The sequence below is a fragment of the Equus quagga genome, chromosome 2 (genome assembly GCF_021613505.1).
Source record: "Equus quagga isolate Etosha38 chromosome 2, UCLA_HA_Equagga_1.0, whole genome shotgun sequence".
In the NCBI taxonomy this organism is placed as follows: Eukaryota; Metazoa; Chordata; class Mammalia; order Perissodactyla; family Equidae; genus Equus; species Equus quagga.
Window position 1 is genome coordinate 66,576,103 of NC_060268.1, and position 24,579 is coordinate 66,600,681.

General features: G+C 55.3%; 1 protein-coding gene across 1 annotated transcript in view; it reads left to right on the forward strand.

Moving 5' to 3' along the window:
- Positions 1 to 1,269: 1,269 nt before the first annotated feature.
- Positions 1,270 to 24,579, forward strand: part of LOC124235149 (coiled-coil domain-containing protein 33-like) — a 105,260-nt gene continuing 81,950 nt past the window's right edge. Inside the window, exons 1-2 of the mRNA XM_046652758.1 lie at positions 1,270 to 1,585; positions 2,439 to 2,774. Of these exons, the coding sequence (XP_046508714.1) occupies positions 1,270 to 1,585; positions 2,439 to 2,774 (652 nt within the window). The remainder of the gene's footprint in view (positions 1,586 to 2,438; positions 2,775 to 24,579) is intronic.

Consider the following 24,579-nt stretch of genomic DNA (forward strand, 5'->3'; position numbering starts at 1 on the left):
TTTTTAGACTGCTTCTCTCTTACTTTATGAAAATGATGCATTCTAGTCAAGATGACTTCAAATGAACTCTTTTCAATGAAATCTATGCTGTCCACAAATGTACTCTTTAGACTCAGAACTGTACTTCTACGGTTTTAGGGTATAAAAGTCCCTAAGAGTATGAATTTCAATCTCTGAGCCAGTCCCAGGACATGTTTAGTAGGAGAAAGCATAGATGGACTTAGACTCTCTAGGTTCAAATCTCAGCTCTGCTTCTTGCTAGCCATGTATTCTGAGATTCTCTCAGCCTCAAATTCTTCACCTGTAAAATGGGGATAATTATATTTACCTCAGGGAGCCATATAGAGTGCCTGGCACCCAGTAGCTGCTCAATGATGAGTATCATAAATGATGATGATGATGATACTGGATAAGAATGAGAATGATGGTGATGGAGGTGATGGTGGTGATGGTGCTGGTGGTGGTGATGGTGATAGTCCTGGTGGTGATGATGGTGGTGGTAGAGATGGTAATGGTGGTGGTGATGGTAGAGATCTTCTTATGAAGAGTGTCCAGAATCTCCCCTCCCCCACTGGATATCAGCAAGACCCAAGATCAGGAAGGATGGGTTCCAGCTTGACAACTCTTTGGTATAAGAAGCTCTGAGCTCTCTGTAAAGTGAAGCTGTGCCTCATATTATGAGTTTTGAATAAGAAGGTAAACTGGTTCCAGAAGCAGGTGCTATGGGCATGCTCCTGAGGAACAGACACTCTTCCCTTGAGATGCACCCCTGCACCCAACTCAAGACCTCCTGGGAAGGAAGAGGCATGTGGTCCTCACCCGTGTACTCCTCACACCAGTTCACCTCGTCCCTGACCCTGCTCTAATTTTTTCCATAGAACTTATCTTCTGGCATACATTACAATTTACTTATTTTCTATATTTAGAGCTTATTTTCATTTGTCCCCACCTCCCTCCCCTACTAGAAGATAAGCTTCAGAAAGGCAGGAAATCTTTGGTTCGCTGCTGTATTCCAAAAGCCTAAAATAGTGCCTGGCACACAGTACATGCTCAATAAATATTTGTTGAGTGAACAAAATCCCGCCTAAAAGGGAGGGGTCAATGGCCGCCTTTGTTACCCAGGGCAGACCCAGCTTCCTGGCTTGTTACCTGGGTTCCAAACAAACAGAGAGGGGTGGGTGCGGCCCTGAGCACCCAGCGTGTAGGCTTTCAGACTGGGCCCAGGCTGGGACTGTGGGCCGTGCTCAGCCCGGGGGGTCCGTCCCTGACATGGCCACGGCCTTCAGGGGGCCTGAACCCTGGGTCCCTGCAGGCCAGCTGAGCCAGAGGCTAAGGGCCGAGGAGAAGACACTGGACTTGGAGTTCGAGGTCTTGAGTGTGGGGTTTAATGAGGAGGGCAGATACGCCCTGCAGCTGTCAGTTGAGAACCCCCTGCAGGCCAGCTCTGGGGCTGGGGTGCAGCTGCAGGTAAATGATGGGGACCCCTTCCCTGCCTGCTCTGCTGTCACCAATGTCATTGAGCAGCAGGATCCTGGCCAGAGCCTCACCCTCACCAGGAGCAAGTTTGTCTTCACTTTGCCCAAAGGTATGAAGTAAGGGTGGGGTTTGAGGGGAGAGAAGGACCCTCCAATTCCTGCCCCAGCCCCTGTCAGGGACCCCAGGGGGCCTCAGAGAAACCGGGAGGGGCAAGGTCAGCACTCTAGACTGAATCCTGAAGCTCTGCCAGTGTGACCGTGCGCAAATGCTGGCCCTCTGTGAGCCCCTGCCTCCTTCAGGGTGACATGGGGATGCTGAGGCTGGCCACACAGGGTGAGGTGAGGAGGAAGTAAAAGGACAGATGAGGAACGGCTTTATGAATTTACAAGAGCTGAGCACACAGCAGGTGTGGGGACAGTCCCACTGGATGTCACACTGAGCACCATTAGAGCTGGCACCCTGAGTGTCCAGCCCTGAGTACCACTGCACTGTGGGTATGAGGGTGGACAGAGAGGTGGAGACCCCGGCCCTGCCTTCAGGAAGTTTCCAGATCAGGTGGTGAGGCAGGAATCCCAGAGAACAGTTAAGTGATCTGGAAGGAGCAGAAGATCCATGCCTAGACTGTGAAGCCATCCAGGCAGGCTTCCTGAAGGAGGAGGGATATGAGGGAATGGGGAAACCAAGTCCCAGGACTTCAGGTGGCCAGAGATCAGGGATGGGTTGAACTCTTCCCTCTGGGTGGCAGGACCTAGGACCACCTCACAGGCTAAGAGCCCTCCTCTCCCCCTTCAGTAAAGGGAGGTGGCGGGGGCTGGGGCCTGTGGGGCGGTCACCCACCAGGGAAATCTTAGCCAAGCCTGACTTCAACATAAAGGCCAGGCAGCCCATGCCTGTCCTCCTCACCCGCTGAGGGAGGCAGGGAGACCATAGCTTGTCCCTGAGCTCCATTTCTCCCCACCCAGGGTTCTGCAAGAACGATGGGCAGCATGATGCCCAGCTGCGGGTGGAGGCACTGAGGCTGGGCGGGGCCTCAGGAAGCCCGGCCCAGCGGGTGGGCGAGGCCATCTTCCCCATCTACCCACGCCCAGACCACCCACGCATGAACATCTCTGCGCTGGAGCATGAGGATCTGTACCGCTACTGTGGCAGGCTGGCTCTGCTCCGGGCCAGCGCCGACCCCACGGCCCGCCACTGCGGGGGCCTGGCCTACAGCGTGGCCTTCCACGTGCACCGGGCCCCTCAGCCTCCCTCCTCCAGCTGTTTTCTGGACACCGGCCAGCCAGAACCGACATCACCACGCCCAGAGCCCCAGCTGCCCAGGCTGCAGGTGGGTGACCTGGGTCCCAGCTCAGGTTCTGGCATCCCTGTTCCCCAGTTAGAAGACCCAGCATTTCTGATGAGCCTGGCTGTCCCCATTCCTTCACTGAGCAGAGCGGCAGAATTTCCCAAGTTTGCCTCAGTCAGTTCTGGAGAATGTGCAGCCTGAGGATGGACACACCAAGTCCCACTTTGAAGGGAGAGACAGAGAAGGGAACAAAGGCCGCACAGAGCGGAGACACTACTGGGTAGGGTTTCTTTTGCCCAGTGGGTGAGTGTCCCCTGGGACCCTTCAGCCCCCAAACTCAATCTCACACGTTCTCACCAGGTTTTGAGGGAGGCCCAAACTGACCGTGAGACGGAAATCTCTGTGTGTCCACCCTCCAGCCCTCTCAGCTCCCACCACAGCCAGGAGGGACTCGGCCCTGAATCTGGGCCCCGGCAGCCTCAGGCCTGCGTGAAGGAATCTAATCCTTGTCCAAGCTGTAGGAGGGTTCCCCATTGTGGCCGTGCTCTGCAACCAGGCGGTGTGTCTGGTGGGCCTCACAGCCGGTACAGGTGGAAACTGGTAGAGCAAGTAGCAGCCCATTTCACAGGTGGAGAAACTGAGGATCATCCCCAAGGATGCTTGATTCCATTTAATGCAGACAATATTTCCTGAGGACCTTAGTGCATGGAATCCAAAGCTATATCAGTCCCTGGGCTCAAGGTGCCACCTGACTTGAAGACAGGCACAACGTGGGCATCATATGGTCCTGTAAGGCATACGCTGGAAGGAGAGCTCTAGTGAGGGAGTGGGCGGGTCTGATTTTGCACCCTAGGAAAGACTTTTCAGAAGAGATGCCATTTGAGAGGAATCTTTCATTCATTCATTCATTCACTCATTTATCCATCAAACATTTGTTAAATGCTAACTCTGTCAGACTCCATGCTACGTGGGTAAGATTTAGGGATGGCATTCTAGGCTTTGAGGAGGATATTCCAGGAGGAGGGACAAGAATAAGCTGACTGAGGAGAAGGAAAGGGTTGGCTGGCAGCAGCAGGAGCTGAGGTTGAAACCAAAAGTTTGCAGGCAGAAGATACCTGGCTCTCCTGCAGCACCTCTCTCCCAGCAGAGCGCTGGTCTGGGGCTGAAGTGGAGCCCAGGGTGGTGGGCTGAGTCAGCCTAGAAGAGAGCTGATAGGTGAGAGAAAGAGGAGGGAGTCAGGGTACAGTGGCAAAAGCGCTGGGTGGATATTCAATTCAGGAGGCAATGGGGGACCACCAGAGGGGTTTGTGCAGGAGAAGGACATGATGTGAGCTGTGGTTTAGACAGTGATCTGGCAGCATGTGCCAGGAGAACTAGAAGGATGGACCAGGGACCCAGGGGCCAGCTTCTCTTGCCCAGGTCTCAGCCTGTTATATGGACCACTTTCACCTCTGTTCGTTCATTCATTAGTCAGTCAATTGACAAATACTTTTGACCACTATTGCATGCCCAGCTCTGTGCTGGGTGCTGAGGATACAGTGGTGGGTTTGTGAGTGAGACGGATGGTACCTGGGTTCCTACATGACATTCTCTTCCCTCAGACTGCAAGCTGCCTGACTTCAGGGCCTGGCCCCTGGCCCCTCTGTCCTACAGTTTGTCACAGGACTAGACACGCAAGAGGCTCAGAGCTCAGGGAGAAGTGGTCGCCTGCTCCCCAGGTCCCAGCATGCCCTGGCCACCCTGAGCCAGGGGCCACGTGGACAGCTCTTTGCAGGCTGCAGCTCTGAATGCATGCAAGGGAGGGGGAGGCTGCTGCAGGGAAGGGGGACCTTGGGACGACTGAGCCATCCTCAGCAGCTCTAATTTCTGTTATTTAACGCCATCATCTCCCTGCCATTCTCCCTCTCAAAGTGTCAGATGTCTGCTTCTACCAAGACAAGAAAATGGCTTTCAAGGGAGAGGAAAATCGCTTCCCCCTGGGGGTCAGCAATCACAACCCTGACTACAGGGCCGGGAAGCTGGTGGGGGAACAGACAATGGAGAGGAGTCCTTCAGAGAATAGAGGACTGTTTCTTTCAGGTCAAGGGAACTCATCCAGTGGCTCAGCCTGAGGAAGCCAGGCACCTTTCTGGTGCTGCGACTTGGAGGTCCAAAGACACAGGTGGAAGAGCAGCAGCAAAACCAGGCTCTCAGTGAGGACTCGGGCCGCGTGCTATCCTTTGGGCCTGTGGCCAGCTCCCTGGGGAAGTGGATGTGGCCTAGAACCACAGGGACCCTTGAAATCATCCTCCCTCTCCTCCTTGCAGATAGGGAAAATGAGGGAAGGACTTAACCCAGCTCTCTTTGGTTCTCAGCTGAAGAGGAGGTGAAAGGGATCTGAAAGGGGAGTAGGTCTGGGTAGTGAGAAGAAAAGGCAGCAAGCAAGAAGGATGGAGAGGAGAGGAGGGAATTGCATTCTTGGGTGCAGCCCAACTTCAGCCATATTCAGTTCAAGGCCAGGAATGAGTAGGCCCAAGGCTGCCTCCTCCAGGAAGCCTTCCCTGCATTGATCTTGTCTTTTCCAAACTATCCTCAGTCCTGTCTGCATCAGGCATTTCAACCATTGAATCTGTTCAATTTAGAACGTTATTGTAAGCTCACAAGTTGTTCTCCAACTTGTATATCATTTTTAAAAAGCACAACTGATGAGGGTCATGAGATGAGGAGTAGGGTAACAGTGGGGCAGGGGGGCAGGGGGATTAGGAATGCAATGAAGAATGAGTAGTGAGCAGGAGGCAGGGCTTAGAGTGAGTTTCAATGGCTGACTGAATCTGAATCACTTTGCTTTTCAGCCATGCCCCACAGGTCACATAGTCCTAATGGCCTCCCCAGTGCTGGTCCCAGCCTTTCCAGAATCCTGGAGACTCTGCTGGAACAATCAATTCCCCTTGAGCTAACATTATATGAACAGTGAATGCCTTCCCTTCTGCTGTCCTCAAGTTGCCTCCTCTGCGTGTGTGTGTTGGGGAGGGGGATGAAGGACATATGCCCCAGGATGTTTCCAACATGTACAGTCACAGACTCCAGGATAGAGATCACCCTCTTGGCCCCTGACCCATGAGTGGGGGGCTGGGACGTGCAGGCAGGGGCTGCAGAGGATGTTTACCAAGCATGGGAGGGAACCAGCTCCAGGCCTCCTTTCCGGGCACAGCTCTGGCAGACTCATCCTGTCCCCTGAGGCTCCCTGCTTCGCCCCTTGGCAGGTTTGAGACCACATGGCTGTGCCACACCAGGGACCCCAAGGCCCTCCTTTCCCAGGAGAAGAGGGAGTCTATCCGACCAGAATGAGGGTGGCCTGTCCAGTGCAGAGGGGGCAGAGTGGGTCCCGAGGGTGAAGGAGACAGCGAGGTGCAGGCCAAAGCCGGGCTGCTGGGCTGGCTGGGGGGCCCACTCCTCTCTTTTAAAGGTGAATGTGGCCTCCTGGAGGGTTGGGGGGCAGGGGGAGACCACAAGAGCCTTGGGTCTGGAGCTGCAGGGCCTTCAGGGGCCACATTGCTCCTGGTACCTCACTCACCTCTCCAAGAGATCCTGCAGGTTTAGAGACAACCTCCCACAGGCAGGACTGTTTAAGAGGGAAACTTTTGGCTGGAAATTCCCAGTGATGAAATTTCTGGGAAGATGAACTTAAAAATTCCTTGCTTGCAGCTCTGGGAGCCATCCTGGGGACTCCTTCCCTCTAGGCCCAGAGCTTCTCCCGCAGGGCTCAGAGTGGAGGGGAGAGAAGGAGGGCTGTGGTGCCCGCCCTCCCCCATTCCCTCCCTGACATTCACCTCTTCCAAACAATCGCAGTTTTGTTTCACGGAAACGATTCCATTCCCCAGAGCCTTTTAAATGATGCTTTCAAGGGTCTTTTTTTTTATTCTTTCCATTTAAAACACTTTTTTTTTTTTTTGCCCTGGAGGGGAAAAGAAGAGAAGGGAAAGCTAATAAAGCAATCACCAAATGCTGAGCACCTGGCTCTAAGCCTGTGGCTTCTGACTGTGGCTTTGGCACCAATAGGCTGGGGGCTTCCATTAAGGAGAAGTGGAGGGGAACAGAGCAGTCAGGGGTTTGCCTAGCTCCCCTCTGCCCTCTATCCCTAAACTCTGTCCCCACCTCTCTCTCCCTTTGTTGCCTCCCTGCCTCCCCCTTCCTCCCCTCCCCTCCCCCTTCCTCCCTCCCCTCCCCTGCCCACCTCTGTGATTCTCTCAGTCCTTTTCTGGTTGAAGCTCCAGCCTTGCCCTCTCACGCCCCTAAGCATCTTCCTGCCGGTCAGCTGGCCAGCGCACTCCGGATCTTCATTCTCCTCCCCTCTTTGCTCTGCTTTTAAATTCATTATGCCTTTTATTGCTCGCTATTGCATACACTATTTCTATTGCCCTGGAGACTGGAATGGTTCAGGCGGGGAAAGGCCCACAATGTGGATCTCATTAACTTTACTGCCCCTTTCATCTCTGGTGGGGGTGGGGAGCTGGGCACCTCTTTGCTCTCCCTTCCGCTTGGTACCAGACCTCTGGAGTCCCTGTCGGTTTCCCTCATCTTGTGAAGCTTTGCCTTCTGTCACTCCCTCCCACTCTCCTTGTGGCGGGGGTCTCACAGGTGGGGAGAGAGGCTCTGGGAGGCAATGCCTGGACGCTGCTGACAGAGTGGTGGGAGAAGGGAAAGTCGAGAACAGGTTAGACCAGGACGGCTAGTTCCCTAATGCCCCCGTCCCTCTGTGCTGGGACGTGTCGCCCCTCCTCCTCCCTTCCAGTGCTCCATCAAATACAGAAGATATGAGCAGGTTAGCTCCTCTTTGCAAATGAGGCAGTTTTATGGGCTTTAGAAAAACACTCCAATTGTTCCCTCAATTACCCAGAGTGGATTGAATATATTAATCTCTCTCTTAACTCGAGTGAGAGACTCAGCTGCTGCCCCTCCCCCAGCTATGAGCGCCCCTCCCCCAGCACGTGCAGGAGTGACTCCCAGCCCACCCCTCTAGGCCTCGGCCCTGAGCAGGTCAGCCTGGGTCCGGCCTGTCTCTAATACACACACACACACACACACACACACACACACGCACGCACGCACGCACGCGCGCACACACGCACGCACGGCGGACAGCTGCTTTACATTTCTCTACCGATTTTCATTGATTTTCTCCTTTGCTGCTATTTGGAAGGGACTTTTCCTTGAGTAAACTTGATCACAGGGGTGAGGGGCGAGGCAGGTGGGAGGGGGACTTTGGGCGGCTCCCCCTTCTGCTCCTGTGACAACTGCCTCCAGCTTAAACACACTCTGCCCCAGGCAGCTGAGCCCGTTAAAAGCTACCTGAGGTTTCCCTTTGTAGCTCGATTTTCTTTTATTTCAGGGGAACAAAGGCACTGTCAAGGCTTCCCAGAGCACTGTCACCAGGCAGGGAGGGGTGTAGACTCGTCACCATGGTGGAGGGCTGAGGCTGGCAGGAGAGGTGGGGCTGGGCCCAAGGAGGGTGGGCTGGGGGATGTGGCCAGCCCCTCTCAGGAAGAGAAGGGCCGTTGGCTAAATGTCCTGTACCACAGTTACCCTGCAGGCCGCCTGCTGTCCCCACTTCCACCTCAGTGGCACTGAAGACTTTCTTTTAGGAGAAAGACCTAAAAGGAAACCTCAGATGTCCCTGGGCGGAGTGGATAAGACCTGAAAATATATAAGTTTCGGGGGGTGGGGGGTCCCATATTTGTGTCCTTGCCCAAGCCAGTCCCTTCATCATCACCCCGCGTGGTTTCCAAGTTGTCTGTATATGCCTTTGGAGTCCTATCAGGGTCAGGGCTGGGAGCTCAGTGGGGTGGGGTATAGGAGAGTTTTGGGGTTCAGCCAGCTTACAGTGGGAGGCAGTTCACTGGGGTCAGGTGGACCTGGGTTCCGAGCAGTCTGTGGCATTTATTTAGTAGCTGTGCAACCTTATGCAGGTGACATAACTTCCCTGAGCCTCCATTTCCACATATGTAAAATAGGGGAGAGCAATTCCTGTGGTCTGTCTTGCTGGGAGGATTAAACGCGCTGGCTTATGGTTCCCCCAGCCCTGCAGGAAGTGGTTAATAAACGCCTGCAGTTCCAGTAGCAAGTTTAGACGTCTACATTGGGCTAAGCAGTGGGTCTGGCCTCAGTTTCTGCACCTAGACAATGGAGTTGCTCCTTCTTGCCAAGCTGGCCTCCCAGGGGAGGGGTATGGGGAAGAACTTGTGAGCCCCATTGTCTCAGGCTTTGGGGTGGAGGGGTGGGGGTGGGGGGGTGGCAGGAGGGCTACTCTGGGAGGAGGCCCCATTAGCAGATTGTTGTAAGGAGCACACCAGACAGCTCTGCTGCCCCTCCCCCATCCCTGCCTCCCCCTACTCTGCCCAGGGCCTGCTGCTGACTCACACCTCCTGGAGGCCCTGTGCGTGTGCATTTGTGGTGTGTGTGGGGGGGTGGGTGAGGGGGATTTGGAGAGAAAAGGGGTACCCACCTCTGACATCCTCCCAGCCAGCCCCAGAGAGCAGCTGATGGCCCCAGGGCAGGGCACCGTGGTGGTCTTCTCATCTCCAAAGATCACCTCACAGGGAAAGGAGGGAGAGTCCAATTATTGTGCCTTTTAGGGTCATCTCCCTCTTCTCTCCTTCACTTACACCCCTGGAAGGAGGATGTACCCCGAACAGAGACTCCGAAACACAGCCCCCCTCATGCAGACACACAGGAACACATATGTGCAGTGTACCCAGACCCACACAGCCTGACATGCAGAGACACCCCCCCATCACAAAGAGAGAGTCACCCTGACTCACTGATGGACACCATGAGGCACACATGCTCCCACACCCAGACCCACACCTCCTTGGGCCCCCCAGGTTTCATCTCCATACAAACCCCCCAAGTACAGCCTCTACCAGAGGAGGAAGAGGCTTCAGGGATGTGGCATGTGTGATGTATGAGGTGAAATTAAAACCCCATGCCAAACCAAGCTTTAATAACTGATCTTTAATCAAACAGCAGATGGGGAAGGGCAGCAGGGAGGGAAGGCTGACAGCCCCTGTCGGACTGCCCAGGTCCTGGTCAGGGGTTGTCCTGTCAGGAGTCAGCGGAGACGCCACAGCCTGAGTCCTCGGCTGGTTCTGCAGAGTCCCTGGGCTCAGCAGCAGTTGAGGCCAGCAGGGACCAGCCCCATCCTAGGATGGATGGAAGATGAGTGGGGGATACCCTTCTTCCATCTGGATCTGACAGCCAGCCCTGGAGTCCAATGGTCCAACCTCCTTGGCCCGGGTGTTCCTCCATCCATCCATCCATCCATCCATCCACCTGCCTGTCCATCATCTATCCAGTCCCCCAGCAGTAAATGAGGGAGCTGTATCCCCTAGCCCTTGCGGAGCTGGCAGGCTGGGCAAGGAGAGGAAATAGGAGGAGTTGGAGGACAATGACTTTCCAAGCTGACTGTGAGGGCTCCTGGGACTTGTGGAGGAAGTGATGGGCATGGGCTGGATGGTCATCAAAGACTCAGTGTGCTGTAGGAAAACCAGTTCTGGCGGGGAGTCAACGACCTTGGTTTAGGATCCCGTTTCACAGTTGCATAAGAGCTGTTTGACTTGGAGCAAACCCCTTACCTCCCTGGGCGTCAGGTTCCTCGCCTGCACGATAAGCAGAGCCAGTGTGCACTGAGGGGGAGGGTGTGAGGCTCACGTGAGGAGGAGGGTGGGAAATTGCTTGGTTCATTAAAACCCACCTCACAGATGTCAGCGGACATCTGCTCCCTGCCTCAGAGAATGGGGAGGATTCCAGCGGAGACTGAGGAGAGTGGTTTTCAAGAGGAGAGGACAGTGTGAGCAAAGGAGTGGAGGCAGGAACATGGAGGTGTGTGAGGGAACAGCAAGCAGGGAGAAAGGATCAAGTGGAGAGAGCACGTTTACGGGATGGGGGAGTTGCAGGGAATGCCAAGGGAGTGGAGGATAGATGCCAGCTCCAGGGCTCTGAGCCCTCTGCTAATACTTGCCTGGGCTGCTCTGGGCCAGGCTGGCAAAGAGGGAACCTGCAGAGCCCACTGGAGCATCGTCTGGGTCCGGGGAGGTGGGCAGGGTAGCCTTGATAATGGCCATTTTCTGGAGCAGGAAGCTGAGCCCCTAGAGGTGGTGGGCGGCTTACCCAAGGCTCCCCATTGAGTCAGTAGAAAGCCAGGCTGGAACCCAGGTCTCCACCGTATGTTTTGGTTTTTCTCGTACAGCAGTCAGCATAGAGGTGGGATGACTTAGAGCATTCTCTTCTGAGGAAACTCGAAACTCTACTGGGCTTTCTAGGCCATGTGACAGGATCACGGGGAAGCACTTTGGGGGAACAGCTTTCTTCCTAGTGGCCCCATATCATATCAAGTCCAGCCAAGAAAGATTACTAAGTGTTAAGCTGACCCCAGCAGCGAGTGCTCATTGTACTGGATGGTTTGGGGGCAGGACTGGAGTTGGGGTTGGGGCTGTCAATGGCTAAGAGTCCCCAGGCAAACCCCCTGGCCCACTAGAGTTGGCTGATGCTACTTAGAAAAAAGTGTTGCGGGACCAGCCCGGTGGCTTAGTGACTGAGTTTCCATGCTCTGCTTCAGCGGCCTGGGGTTTGTGGGTTCAGATCCTGGATGTGGACCAACACACTGCTTGTCAAGCCACACTGTGGTGGCATACCACATACAAAATAGAGGAAGACTGGCACAGATGTTAGCTCAGCAACAATCTTCCTCATGCAAAAAGAGGAGGATTGGGGGCCGGCCTGGTGCCGCAGTGGTTAAGTACGCACCTTTCACTTTGGCAGCCCAGGGTTTGCTGGTCCGGATGCCGGGTGCGGACATGGCACTGCTTGGCACACCATGCTGTGGTGGGCGTCCCACATGTGCGGTGGAGGAAGATGGGCATGGATGTTGGCTCGGGGCCGGTCTTCCTCCGTGAAAGGAGGAGGATTGGCAGCAGTTAGCTCCAGGCTAATATTCCTCAAAAAAAAGAAAAAGAGGAGGATGGGCAATAGGTGTTAGCTCAGGGCCAATCTTCCACAACAAAAAAAGAAAGAAAGAAAGAAAGAAAAAGAAAAAAGTGTTGCATAGGGGCTGGCCCAGTGGCATAGTGGTTAATTTCGTCTGCTCAGCTTTGGTAGCCCAGGGTTTGTGGGTTCCAATCCTGGGTGCAGACCTACATGCTGCTCATCAGATCATGCTGTGGTGGCATCTCACATACAAGATAGAGGAAGATTGGCACAGATGTTAGCTCAGGGACAATTTTCCTCACCAAAAAAAAAAAAAAAAAATTGCATAAATAGCCCCAGCACAGAAGTAAGCCCATACCCACCCTGAGCAGTGAAAGGAGTAGATAAACATGGACGTTCGACTCAGGCATGAATTCAGATGTCTGCTCTGCCCCATACTAGGTGATCCTGATCAAGTCATTTCACTTCTCTGACTCTCTGTTTTCTCCTCTGTAAAATGGGGATAATGATGCTTACTCTGCTGTGTGGTTGTGAGGATTAAATAATATGCTAGCCTGACTGCACGCAGGAGGAGAGAGGATCGCAAAGACTTCCAGAATACAGATAGACCTGGAGGCACCATGGATTCTGCCACCTTCCATCTCTGGGACGTGGCCTCTGTGTTCATCTGTAAGATGAGGATGAGGACAGTACTTCCCTGACAGGATTGTTGAATTGAATATGTCGGCAATTTAAAGAATGTGTACTAAAAGCTAACGAAACATCAGCTGTGATGCCAGGTGAATGGCAGCTGGCCAGACATGTGGGCGGGCGGGGCGCTGCACTCAGGGGACGGAGCAGCTTAGCAAAGGCCGGGATGCTTGAAAGCTGTGGTTTCTTTTGGGCCCAGGGCAGGTGGGCGGCGGGGAGGTAAGGGTGGCCAGTGTGAGAAGCCTGCCCTTGAACCACTGTCGGGTGATGGTGGGGGCCAGTAGAGCAGAGGCCCTTGCGGGGGTGTTATTTTAATCTTCCTCTTCAAGCCTAATTGCTGTTTGCGGGTGTTCCAGCCGGTGTCGGAGGCGCCTCCCTCAAGCTTGTTCTCCGGGCCTCTGTCCTCCAGGAGACAGGTGGGCTGGGCCAGCTCTGAGCTGCATTAATACGCTGCAAATGCGATTTCATGGCTTCAAATGAGATTAGGGCCAGAGGCTGGCGTGGGCCGGGGGCTGGCGCTGAGCAGGGAATCTGAGATGAGGGAATTGGGATCCCAGGCGACTAGGCCAGAATAAGCAGTTTCCTGTAACTGGAGCTCCTGGGACCTGCAGGCTCATCCTCGCTGCAGAGCTGCAGAGCGCCTGAGGCCCTGTCGGGGGGTGGGGTCTCTGGGCTGTCTCCTCTACTCCGGACGCCCGACAACCCACCTCAGTAAGGGAGAGGGCTGTGGTTGCAAACGCAGGCTCTGCAGTCAGATGGCCTGGTTCTAAAGCTTGGCTCTTCTGCTCCTGGTTCTGCCTCTGTTTTCCCATCTGTAAGATGGGGACTACAGTAGACCCGCCCTCCAATGCAGTTGTGAGGACTGGGTTAACCAATGTGGAAAATGCGTGGAATAGTGCCTGGCACATCACAAGTGCTGGTTGTTAGCTTTTATTATGAGGTTCACACACCAACTATTCATGTCCTAGTAGAGGGAGAGGGCCCCTGAGGGCTTGGACTCAGGAGGAGAGAGGGTTATTTGGGCAGCCAGCATCACTGTCCCAGGCCAAAGTAGGGTGTCTAGGGAACTAACAGGGAGGAGGAAGGCATCAGATGCTAATGTCATCCCTCAATCATTCAGTGAGCACCCGGCTGGCGCCAACTCTGTGCCAGGTAACAGCTTGGGCCCTGGGGACGGGATCACCAGGTACAGTCCTTGCCCTCAGAGAAGTCAATAGTGGGTCGTGAGCCAGGGCAAGGGGAGGTCCAGGGCTGTGGATGCGATGCCCCTGGGTGGGGGTGGAGACAGTAGGGGAAGGTGTCAGGGGAAATTTGCTGGAGCTTATTCCATTTGTGTCTTGAAGAAGCACCATGAGTTATTTAGGCTGGCAGAGGGAGAAGCACAGTCCAGGCAGATGGAGCAGCACATGTAAAGGCCAGAAGGCTGGAGAGACCAGAGCCCATACAGGGGGCTGTAGGCATGCTGTGTGGCTGGAATGCAGGTGTGAGGCAGGGACCAGCCGCAGTGAGGCTGGAGGGGCTGGGGTGAGCAGACCGTGAGGCCCGCAGGGGTCTCCTGAGAGAGGATCTCTCCTGAGAGCAGTTGTATGAGGCAGGGGAGGGACTTGGTCAGATTTGTGGGTTGTAAGAGCTGGGGTGAGGGAACTGGTTGAGCCTACTGCCCCCCAGGCCTCTCCACCCTGAGTGGACCCCCTACTCTGCCTTGGCACGGTCCTGGCAGATGGCTGTCATTGCTTGCCCTTTATTTGTTTAGTCCCTTGTTAATGAGTTATTGATTTTTTAAAAGAAGAATGCCCCAAAGTCACGCTGTATCTTTAGCAAAATGATTCATGACACGACAGTGGGACCTGGGTGGCCCCAAACAAGAGCGCTGGTTACCAAACACTGAGAGGGCTCCTTCAACATGGTGATCAGTAAACGTGCCTGCTGAGCAAACGGACGCGGTATCAGCCAAGAGGGAGACCAGCGCACCCATTAGCAATCACCCTGAGTCTCCCGTTGCAAAGCTGGGGACATAGAGGCTCCAGACCGCCATAAACTGGCGTGACGGCAGGGGAGGCTCGTTTCCGTGCCACCTGCCATGTGCCAGGCACCCATTCTCTCACCTAGTCCTCACTGCTCCCCTGCAAGAGAGGATTATCCTCTCTACTTTGCAGATGAGGAACTGAGGCTTGAGGGGTCCAGGGACTTGCCCAAATGCTCACTGTGGGGCTTGGTGGATTCCAAGCCATCATGCTTTTTGCTGCCCAACGTGGTGGTGCTGGGCCAGGCTGGTCAGGGGGACCAGAGCTCATAAGAACAAGGTGAAGTGACAGGGTTGAGACCATCAAGTACGCCGTGACAAAATGTGGAGGATCATGCATATAGTCCAGTAGCTGTTGACTGAGCTGATCCAGGTCATCTCTGCACAGCAAGGGACCAAAGGAAGGTCAGAAGGGCAGCCCCCCAGCACCTCCAGGATCCCAGTGTGGCCCACTCAGCCAGCAGGCAGTCTGCATCCAAGGGGCTTGGAAGGAACCAGGAGCAAGCGCCCATGAGTGGTCCTAGTCATAGCCCCTGGGCGTGTGACCCCACCAAACAACCCTGCCACCCATTTGTGCTGGATAGAATGGCCTCTTCTAAGCACACCAGCTTCTGCCCTGGCTTACGGGGGCCTGGTCCAGCTGTGCCCAGCTGAGCCTTCAGGATGCTCCACTCACTCCCCTTTGACTCTAATATCTGTGGGCTGTACTGTCACAGAGCCATCTGTCTGGCCTCATTCAAAAGGCCAGGTGTTGTCATCTCTGGACTCAGCCTTTCCCGTGTTGCCCCAGTTTCAGGAGTGAAGGACAGAGAGACGCGACTCCTTTCCCTGGAATTAAAGGAAAAGGCAATACGCCATGGTAATTATGATCACAGGCTTTGGAGCCAGCAGACCTGGACTCAGATCCCAACTCTGCTGCTTCGAAGCTTAGACAAGTCCCTTCATTTCTCAGAGCATCTGTTTCCTCATCTTAAAAATGAAGTAACAACAGTGACTCCTGGGGAGCGTGAGCATGAGGATTAAATGAGACCGTGCAGGTGAAACTCTGGGCATGGCACCTGGCGTGGAGTTAGTGCTCACCAACTGTTAGCAGATGTGAAGGTGCTGGTGGTGAGGGTGGCGACAATGCCAGGATATCAGGGGAGAGCCACAGAGAGGGGCTCATGCGGCAGGTGCATCAGCCAGGGGCCTGGAAAGAAAATGAAGGCATTCAAATTCGGTCATTGGAGGGGAGTTTAATAGAGTGAGGTTTAGGAAAAACTAGAGGGATAGTGCAGTACCCTGGGCAAGAGGAGGAATGAGGACCACAACTGGAGGGGCCGCTGTATGGAGAGTGCTGCCTGCCGGGCAGGGTGGCCCTGGCTAGAGGGACCAGCCAACCCTGAGAACCAGCTAGGTGGGAGCTTCCTAGATCCCTGCTGGCCCTCTCATAAACCCAAACCAACCAGAACCCACTGATGTAGCTGTACAGGTCACCTCCTGGGGCACAGAGCAAGGTGGACAAGAGAGAGAGTGGATCTGTGGTACAAATGAGAGACAGCCAGCACCCTAGGTGAGAGGAGAAGAGACTCCAGCCACGCACACCTCCTCACCAGTTTGAACTCCCTTGGGGAAGCAGAAGGTCCTGTCCTTGGGCTGCTGCTTTGGCGTGGGAGGAACTGAGGACAGGAAGGACAGCGGGGGGACAGAGCCTCAGAGAGGGGGTTTAGAGGTTGCCCCCAGCAGAGCTCTGGCTGCAGTGACTCGAGCTTAAACTCAGCCCAGCACCTTAAGGGCTAGGGCGTGAACTGGCCCCTGGGAGGCCCAGAGGGAGCCGTAATTGAAGCACAAGGCAAAGTGGGCCCCCAGATCTCTGCAGGAGCTTCCAGGGGAGCCTCAAAGCACTGGGGGGGGGGGGGGCAGGGCAGCCGCGAAGGTCCTGGCCAGGAAGGCTGCGGATTCACCACTGTAATCAGACGAGGGGCCCTCCTGGAGTCTGCCATTCTTCAGCCAACAAGTGAGCACCTGCTGTATACACCACTGGGGCTGAGGCGTAGTGGCATTTGGAGCTTGGATGCCCTCTGGGAGAACTGCCTCAGCTGACAAGTGTCAGAAACTGGGGAGGGGCAGGGACTTGGCCAGGTCCCACTCCCCTGCCTCAGGTTTAGTACCTACTGGGAGTGAACTTGGCAGCACAGAGACGGGCAGGTGTCACCAGGGACAAAGAGGACTGTTCAGAGCAGGAGGCAAAGGGGGTCGGGAGGGCTTCCCAGATGAAGTGTCTTGAGTTGGACCCTCAGGACAAATTGGAGACATTTCTGGCTCAGGGGCTGCCTGGAGAAAGGTGAGGCTGTGGAACGGGCCTGGAAGCCAGGAACAGAGTGGGTCTGGGGAAGAGGCAGAGAGGGGCTGAATCTCTGGGGTGGGCGTGGAGCCTTGGGTGCTGGGTGGAGATGTGCATACTGCACCCTGAAAACATTTTTTGCTTCTCTGGCCCATTTCTGCTGGGGAGAACCTGCCAAGTCCAAGGTTATTTAGCAGGGAAGAGAGTGAGCATTTTTGGAGCACTTAGCTGAAGGTCAGTGCTAAGGGTTTTACCTGCATTATCTCATAGTCGTCAGAGCAGCCCTGATTTCCCCACTGGAAGGAACCAAAGCTCAGAGAGGGTTAGTATTCTGAACCAAGATCGCACAGCTATGAGCTGCCGTTTGCTACAAAATCACACTAAGTTTCCTGCCTCATCCATCCCTTCTCTTTCCTGGAAGCCCAATTCAGTTGCCCAGAAGAAATGCAGAGAAAGTGATGGTGGGGGTGGGTGGAAGAGTAGGGGAGGGGGAAGAGTTGGGGGTGGCAAGGGGTGTGGGACAGGACTAAGGGGGAAGAAGGCCAAGTTTGGGGCTCTGGAAGACACTTCTATAGGACCTGCTGCAGACATAGTCGGGCCCCTGGAACTTGCCTGAGGGAACGTGGACGACTGTGAACATGTCTGCCCAGACTCTTCCTGCTGCCCAGCAAGCCCAGCACAAAGCCTAGGGAGCAAGCAGGACCCCTCCTTCCCCAAGAGCCAGCCTCAGATCCGCCCAGCGCTCCCTAAGGGCTGCCTTTGACCCCTGGCCCCACCAAATGAGGCGGCATCAAGTGCTCTCTCCTGGGGGAGGGGAGGGTTACCTATTAGCTGTGAGATCAATCATTACCTGCTTCCCCTCACTCTGGAATCTCCCTGAGTCATCAAAGCTTGGGGCTGGCCCCTGGGCAGGGGAGCAGAAGTTTCCTCTGGACATTTGGGGAGCAGGATCCTTTCCCTTGGCTGGGGGAGGTGGAGTCCCCCTTCCTGGGAAAGGGGAATGAGGCATAGAGTAGCTGGGCTTCTTAGTGTTGTTAAGGAGGAAAGCCAAACCCAGCCCCCAGGCTGAGGGCCCTCTCCCCGTGAGGAGGAAGCAGTTCTGGGGGAAGGTTACTGTACCATAGGAGTGAGTGTCCCAGGGGTCCTTGGTCGAGGGCAGCAGCAAGTGAGGTAGTGGGAAGGCCCTCCTTCTTGTGGCTGCTGAGCGTGCAGGGCTTGCTAGTGCTCTGGAGCCAGACGGCCTGGAACCAGCGCCCAATTGCATTATCTTCTTCCCGGGCAGGAAGGCCAACAGGCTGGGGCTGCAGCGGCAGAAAGCTCAGATGCTAGGTAGGGCAGATGGGTGAGAGCCCAGAGCCCAGGTGGCCCTAGGGAGACCACTCAGACACTGAGAAGATCTGCAGGGCAGGGCAGGGGCCACAGTGAGGCAGGCAAGGCGGCTAGGGTGCTGAATTTAAGAAGGTGTGGTGGCAGGAGTGAGTGAATAGCCCTGAGAGCCAGTGCCTCTGTGGAGTGTGCTCCCTGAGTGCCCTGCTGGCCTCCCCCAGCCCTGATCTGGGGCATGGAAGGCCCCTGTGGGCACCGGGGCAGCGCTGGTCCCCCCACTGCTGCTGCAACCTTGGGGACTGAGAAGAAGGGGAGGCGCTCAGCAGACGGGAACCATCTACCGAGACCCTCCCCCGCATGCCAGGCTGTGACAGTATTGGCCCAGGAGCCAGGGGCACCACTCTTGGCAGGTGTGGAACAGGAGAAAACTGGGACCCCTGGCTTCCATCCCCAGCCATCTGGGTGACATTAGCTGGTCTTTTCAGTTCTAACCAAAGGCGAAGCCTCACTTTTTCTGCCTCTAAACTGGGGAGAACCCCAACCTCCCTGCCTCTCTCTCTGGAGTCGGGGGTGGTGGGGGCAGCTAGGAGGCCTCCACAGAGCAAAAGGGTCCTGCCTCCTGCTGCCAGGGTGGGCCTGCTTTGGTCTCCAAACCACAGAAGATGGGAAGACTCCTCAACGTGGGGTCTAAGACAGCTGGCAAAAGAATAACGCAGGCCACAGGGGTCTCCCAGACGCCCCTTTGCCCCACCCCATACCCCAGATCTCACCTTTGCCAGCCCAGGACTCCTGATCATCCTTTGAGGCCAGTTCAGACCTCAAGCCCCCTGGAGCAGACCCCACTCCAGGCCAAGGGCCAGTTACTCCTCGTTCCCCCATCTCATTGCACATAAAGCAGTTAGCATAGTACCTGCCTGTAGTAAGTGCTCAAGAAAAAGGATTGCTCTCTTTGTGATAGTTTCTTGTGGAGCTCAGGACTGGAGTAATCTCAATCTTTGGTCTATGTCCTAGAACCGTTGTTAACCCGTACATGGCCCTCTTCAGTTGTTTATAATTTATTTATATATAATGAACACCCGTTAACTGACCACCCAATTTAAGAGACAATGTTACAATAACAACATGTCTGCTTACTCCTCATTCTCTCCCCCATCTTCCCACCCACCCTCCAAGAGGAAACCATTCTCTTGAATTTTGTGCTTATTGTTATTAAACAAATGAAAGACTGTAGGCACCCAAAGAGGGAGGATGGCTGCAAATTCTTCACCAGAAAGAGCTGTTTTACCAACCAAGTTGCAACTTCCTTGCAGGCAGCGTCTGGGTCTCCTCCTTTCCTGTAGTGTGACCAGCATGGGGATGGGCACACGGGGCAGGGGGCGAATCTTGCTTGCTGGACTGTTTGGGGTGCCGAGAGCAGGAAGGATGAGGACTGAGTGCTGGAGAGCAGGCGGGATGCAGCTCCAGGAGTAGGGAGAAAGGCTTCAGATCCCCCACTTTGCACCTGGACAGGCATCTGTGTGACTTCTGCCCTGCCCTGTGACATCACACAATGTTGCCCAGGTGACCCAGCTGGGTGGGAAAGCTCACTGCCTTTCCAGGTCTGGGCAGAGAGAAGGCCACCCTTGTCTTTACCTTCCTGGGGGTGCCAGGAGCCAATTGCCCAGCTGCTGCCCCCTGCCCAGCTGGCCATGGCCCAGAGCCGCCACGGCACCTCCACTCACAGGGTGTCTCCCCGCTGAGAAAGCTCCAAGCCCCAACCCGCACCCCCGCTTCCCCTGTCCAGATCCCAGCGCCAGTGCACGGCACCCGTGAGACCACACTGACGCCCGTACTGTTCACCACCCCCAAAACCTCCAAGACGCCCAGGCCCGCTATCTGGGCGGGACTGATGTCTGATCACCCACCAATACCAGGTACTGGACCCCAAGATTGTTAAACGAAGCCAAACACTCCTGCCCCCAAGAGGATGGGACGGAAAAAGAAAAAGGTGAGGCCTGGGGTGTGGGCCCTGCACCACATGAACTCGTCTCTCCTTCAGACTCCCTTGTTTTGTTTGCTCCTAAATCATCATAGAAACTTCCCTTCTCTGTGTCTCAGTTTCCACAGCTGTGAAAGGGAGAGTGAGGCGGTCTCTGTGGCTCTTCCAGGTTATGTGTCCTGTACTCTTGGACCACGCAGGATTCGAACTCCTGTGCTCACAGGTGTTATCCACTCCTCCTGTGCTTACCTGGTTGTTTCTGCCTCATCTCCCTGGGGCCTGGAGAGCAACATAGGTTAGTCTGGGTATGGCACCCCCATACACAGCCTGGAAGGGAGTTTGTGCCATCTTGCTTCTGGGGTCACAGAAGCTCAGAGAGCCAGCCCCCTGAGATGGCTCACCATCACCCTCCAAGATCTTCCAGGAGCTTCCCAGGCTGCTACCCTGGCAGTGCTGATGCCCCACTGGCCCATGCTCTCCCAGCCCTGGCCCAGACCCCTGCCCTGGGCCACAGATGCTCCAACTGCTGGAGAGCAGGGATTCTTGTCTGTTTTGATCACTGCTGTATCCCCAGTACCAGAACAGTGCACATAGTAGATGCTATGACAGAGCAGCATGACCCTGCCAGGAACCGACTAGAAACTCAGGGCAATGAACTGCAAACAGTTCAACATAAGGGCTCCCTTACCTTCTGCTAACTGGCAAGGTTGGGCCCATGCCTTGACTGTGCCACTTACCAGCAGGGGTGGCTGCAAGGGCTAAGACCAAGGCACACAGGTACCTGCTAAGTAGGGAACACCCTCTTATAGTTACCATTTCAGGTCAAAGAAACCAAATAGCTACTGTGCCCAGCTACCATTTCCAAAACTGTTTGGAAACATTTTCAATGGCTGGGTAGAATCCCTCTACGGATGTTCAAAATGTGTATGTAATGTCATGTATTTGTATTTCTTCTTTTGTGAATCCTCCATTCATGTCTCTTTATGGTGGTGACGTTTATAGATTGCAGTGCTCTTTGTGTATTAGGGATATTAACCCTTTTATATATAAGTATTGACTAATAGGAGCTGAGAGTTGGGGCCTTGGGATCAGGTGGGCGTCAGGACTCACAGCCGGCCCTGCTGGCCACCCACGGTGTAGTCTTGGGCCAGTACTCTGCCCAGCCCCAGCCTGGAAATATTGCCCACAGGTTTCTGCACCCTAGAAGTGTTGGGTGGGGTTAACAGAGAGCAAGCCAACGGTAAGTGCCAAGCTCTGCTCCAGGACTACAGGAGACATTCAGGGGAAGTGAAGTCCCTCCCCCCGGCTCATCTCACCCCTACAGACGAGTCTGTGGAAGCTGAGACTTAAGGGGGTTTTGCCATCACCCACAGTTCACTCCCCGACATGTAACCCAACATGTGCATTTTCTCTTCCCTGATAAATGCTCCAATGCAGCCCCAGGAGGGTGGGGGTTGGAGGGGGAAGGATGTTAGTCCTGATGCAGGGACATCCCTGAAGGAGGCCTGCAGATTCCCAGCCAGACGGAGGCAGGAAAGAAGGGAAGGCAGAAGGGTTGGCCTGCTGTGCCCCTCCAGGCCTCTCACTTGGCCCTGGCCCAGGGCTTCCCTGGCCCCAGCCTGCCCAGCGGTCACATGCCTGCAGGCCTCACCAGGAGGCACCAGCCTGGCAGCTGGCCTCATGTCCAGAAGTGAAGCACGAGCCGTTCTCGCCAAACCCCCTGCGAGCTTTATTTCCCAGAAAGTTGTCCCAGAGTGGGAGGCACAGAGGACGTAGAGGACACAGAGGACATGGAGGGGGCACAACTCATGGCCTGGTCTGCACAGTGCCTGGTTGGGCTCCGGGGCTGCCAGGGAGTCAGGGAGAGCTCTTGGGCAATGGCTGTGCTGCTGGGCCCTCTCTTCTGGAGCCCTAGGGGGCTCATGACAGGCCCTATGCCCTCTCAGCCACAGGGAGGCTGGGGCTACCGTCTTAGGCTACTCCTGGGAATCTAGGGGTGAGAGGGACGTTAGTCACCTCTCCTGGCTTCTCTGCAGGAAGCTAAGGCCAATTATTGTGACCACTAAATTGCAAATCATTCCAGATCTTCCCATTGACCAGGAGGGAAAGTTAAGGCTCAGAGAGGTTGCACAGAGAGTGGGGGCAGAGCTGGGCTGAAACCTGGGTTTCTCCATCTCCCAGACTGCTAGTACAGCTCCCATACCACTAAACCCAGAGACCAAACCTGCTGGGGAGTAGGGCGGGTTATGGGGTGTGCAGTACGGGTGGAACATTGGCAAGGCAGCATCTCTGACCTATGAGGGGAGGGGGTGGCTCTGTGGCCGCGTCCCCCTCTTTCCCCTCCACCTAGCAGGGCTTCCTTCTGAGTACTGACCTCCCTCTCCCTCCTCCCTGGCCTGGCCAGGAAATAGGGGCAACGAGGAGGGGTAACTCTCACCACCATAGCAGATGGTGACAGGCCCTGCTGGTTCCTGAGGGGAGGAGGGGGAGGGTCTCTCTGTGGGGCTGGCACTTCTAGGGCTGGGGAGGGTGGTTCTCACCTCCTGATAAGGCATCTTGTTAGGCAAGGACCACAGCCTGCACCAAGAAGGCCTTTCTGATAATGTCAGACCTGCAGGAAGAGAGGGAGCAAGCCACAGGGAAGGACAGTCCAGGCAGAGGGGACAGCTTGTGCAAAGGCTGCAAGGCAGAGAAACTGCTAGGAGGCCAGCGTGGCTGGAACAAGCGTGGCTGGAGCGAGGGAGCGAGGGAGCGAGGGCCCCAGACGTGGTGAGGTCAGTTTCCCGGGCCAGAGCGTGTAGGGGCTTACACATTGAGAGGTTCTGATGGAGACAGAGCTTCCGCAGGTTTTGAGCAGAGGAGTGATAAGGTCTGATTGAAAATTTGCGAAGGCTCACCCTGGCTGCTCTGTGAGATGGGGCAGGGTGGAGGGAGGGCCAGAAAGGAAACAAGAAAGCAGTTAGGAAGGGAGTGCAGAAATCCCATGTCTTGGGCCGGTGCTGGAAGTGGAGATGGTGAGAAGATGTCTGATCTAGGCACAGCTTGAAGGTGGGGCTGGCAGGACCTGCTGGTGGATTGCGGTTGATGGGGCTGGGTTCCTGTTCATGTCCCCCCAGGCTGCTGTTGTGAGAACTGAGTGCAGGCAGGAACAGCTATGAGAGCCCTTGGGCCCTTCCCTCTCCCTCTGCCTGGAGGCTACTGGGAGCCACTGTGCCGGGGAGCCCCAGGCTCAGGGTGGAAGCAGACAGTGTGTGGGGAACCTAGGCCCGCACACAGGAAGCAGGGTGGTTTCCAGACTGTGGTGGGGGAAGAGCTGGTTTAAACTCAGCTCTCCTGACACTCAGTGCTCATCAGGACTGAGCCAGGGGACCCAGCCTGCTGGGGCTGCCACCAGCACAAAGCCCACACAGAACCCAGGGCCACTTCTCTGTGGACCTCGGTCTCCTCTCTGTGTAATAAGACATTGTTCTCGGTGGTCTTCATGGACTCTTCCCTCCCTGAGGACCCCTCCCACCCCTCCCAGGGCCAGCCCAGGAATTCAGGGTCTGACAGGCTGAGCTTTCTAGGTGAGAGGGTCAGCCCCCAGAGGCCCCCTCAGGGTCCCATCTCCAACCTGAGGCGGTCCATTGCTCCTCTCCCAGGCCCAGTAGGGCCCTTCTGTGGCTCCTCACATCAGCCGGTGCCAATTAATCAGCAGGGGGACCAAGGCTGGGAGTGGCCTCCTCGAGGTGAGGCCCAGCCAGGGTTAATCTGGGACAACTGTGTCAACTCCAGGGACTGGGACTGAGGGTCAGCCAGCCAGTGCAGAGGGAAGACCAGGCCGCCTCAAGCCACAGCAGCCCCATGTCCACACCCCCACCCCCTTACCCCATGGTGTTTACTCGTCACAAACCCCAGGCTCTGCCAGCCTCCCTGATTCCCCACTGGCTCCAGAGTCACCCTGAGCCTGCCCTGGGCCTCGGAAAGTCCCTCCCCTTCCTGCTCTGCTGCCTCGCTCCAGTGTTCTAATTTCCAGCTTGCCTTCTGGCTCCCCCCACGCATGTTCTCCCGACCTTTGAAGGCCTCCTCTTCCCAGCTGCCTTCCCTGACTGCCCCAGCCCAGCCGCAGCTTCTGTCTCCTCTCAGCAGCTCTCATCACTGTGGTCCTTTGGGCCGGGAATCCACAAGCTGTTGAGCTGCCCATGTCTTCGCTTGGGGCAGCCAGCCTCAGGCACCTGTGTGCAGGCGTGTCTGGCACTTCTGCCGTAAGCATTTTTACCTCGAACATTTTCACCACATAACTAACTGGCTGTAAGGCAATTTTGCCATAAAAGATAAAAATAATGAAAAACGAAAGAGGGACATTAAAAAGGAGATGATGAAAAATGAATAACAGAATTAAAAAGATTGTATTGCAAAGTACAAAATATTTGAATACATTTAAAATGTGTGTAAATTCATGGCAATACTGCACAAATCACATTTTATTTTGTGGATTGTCCCTAAGCACTTGTCTTTGAAGTTTTTCGTACACAGAA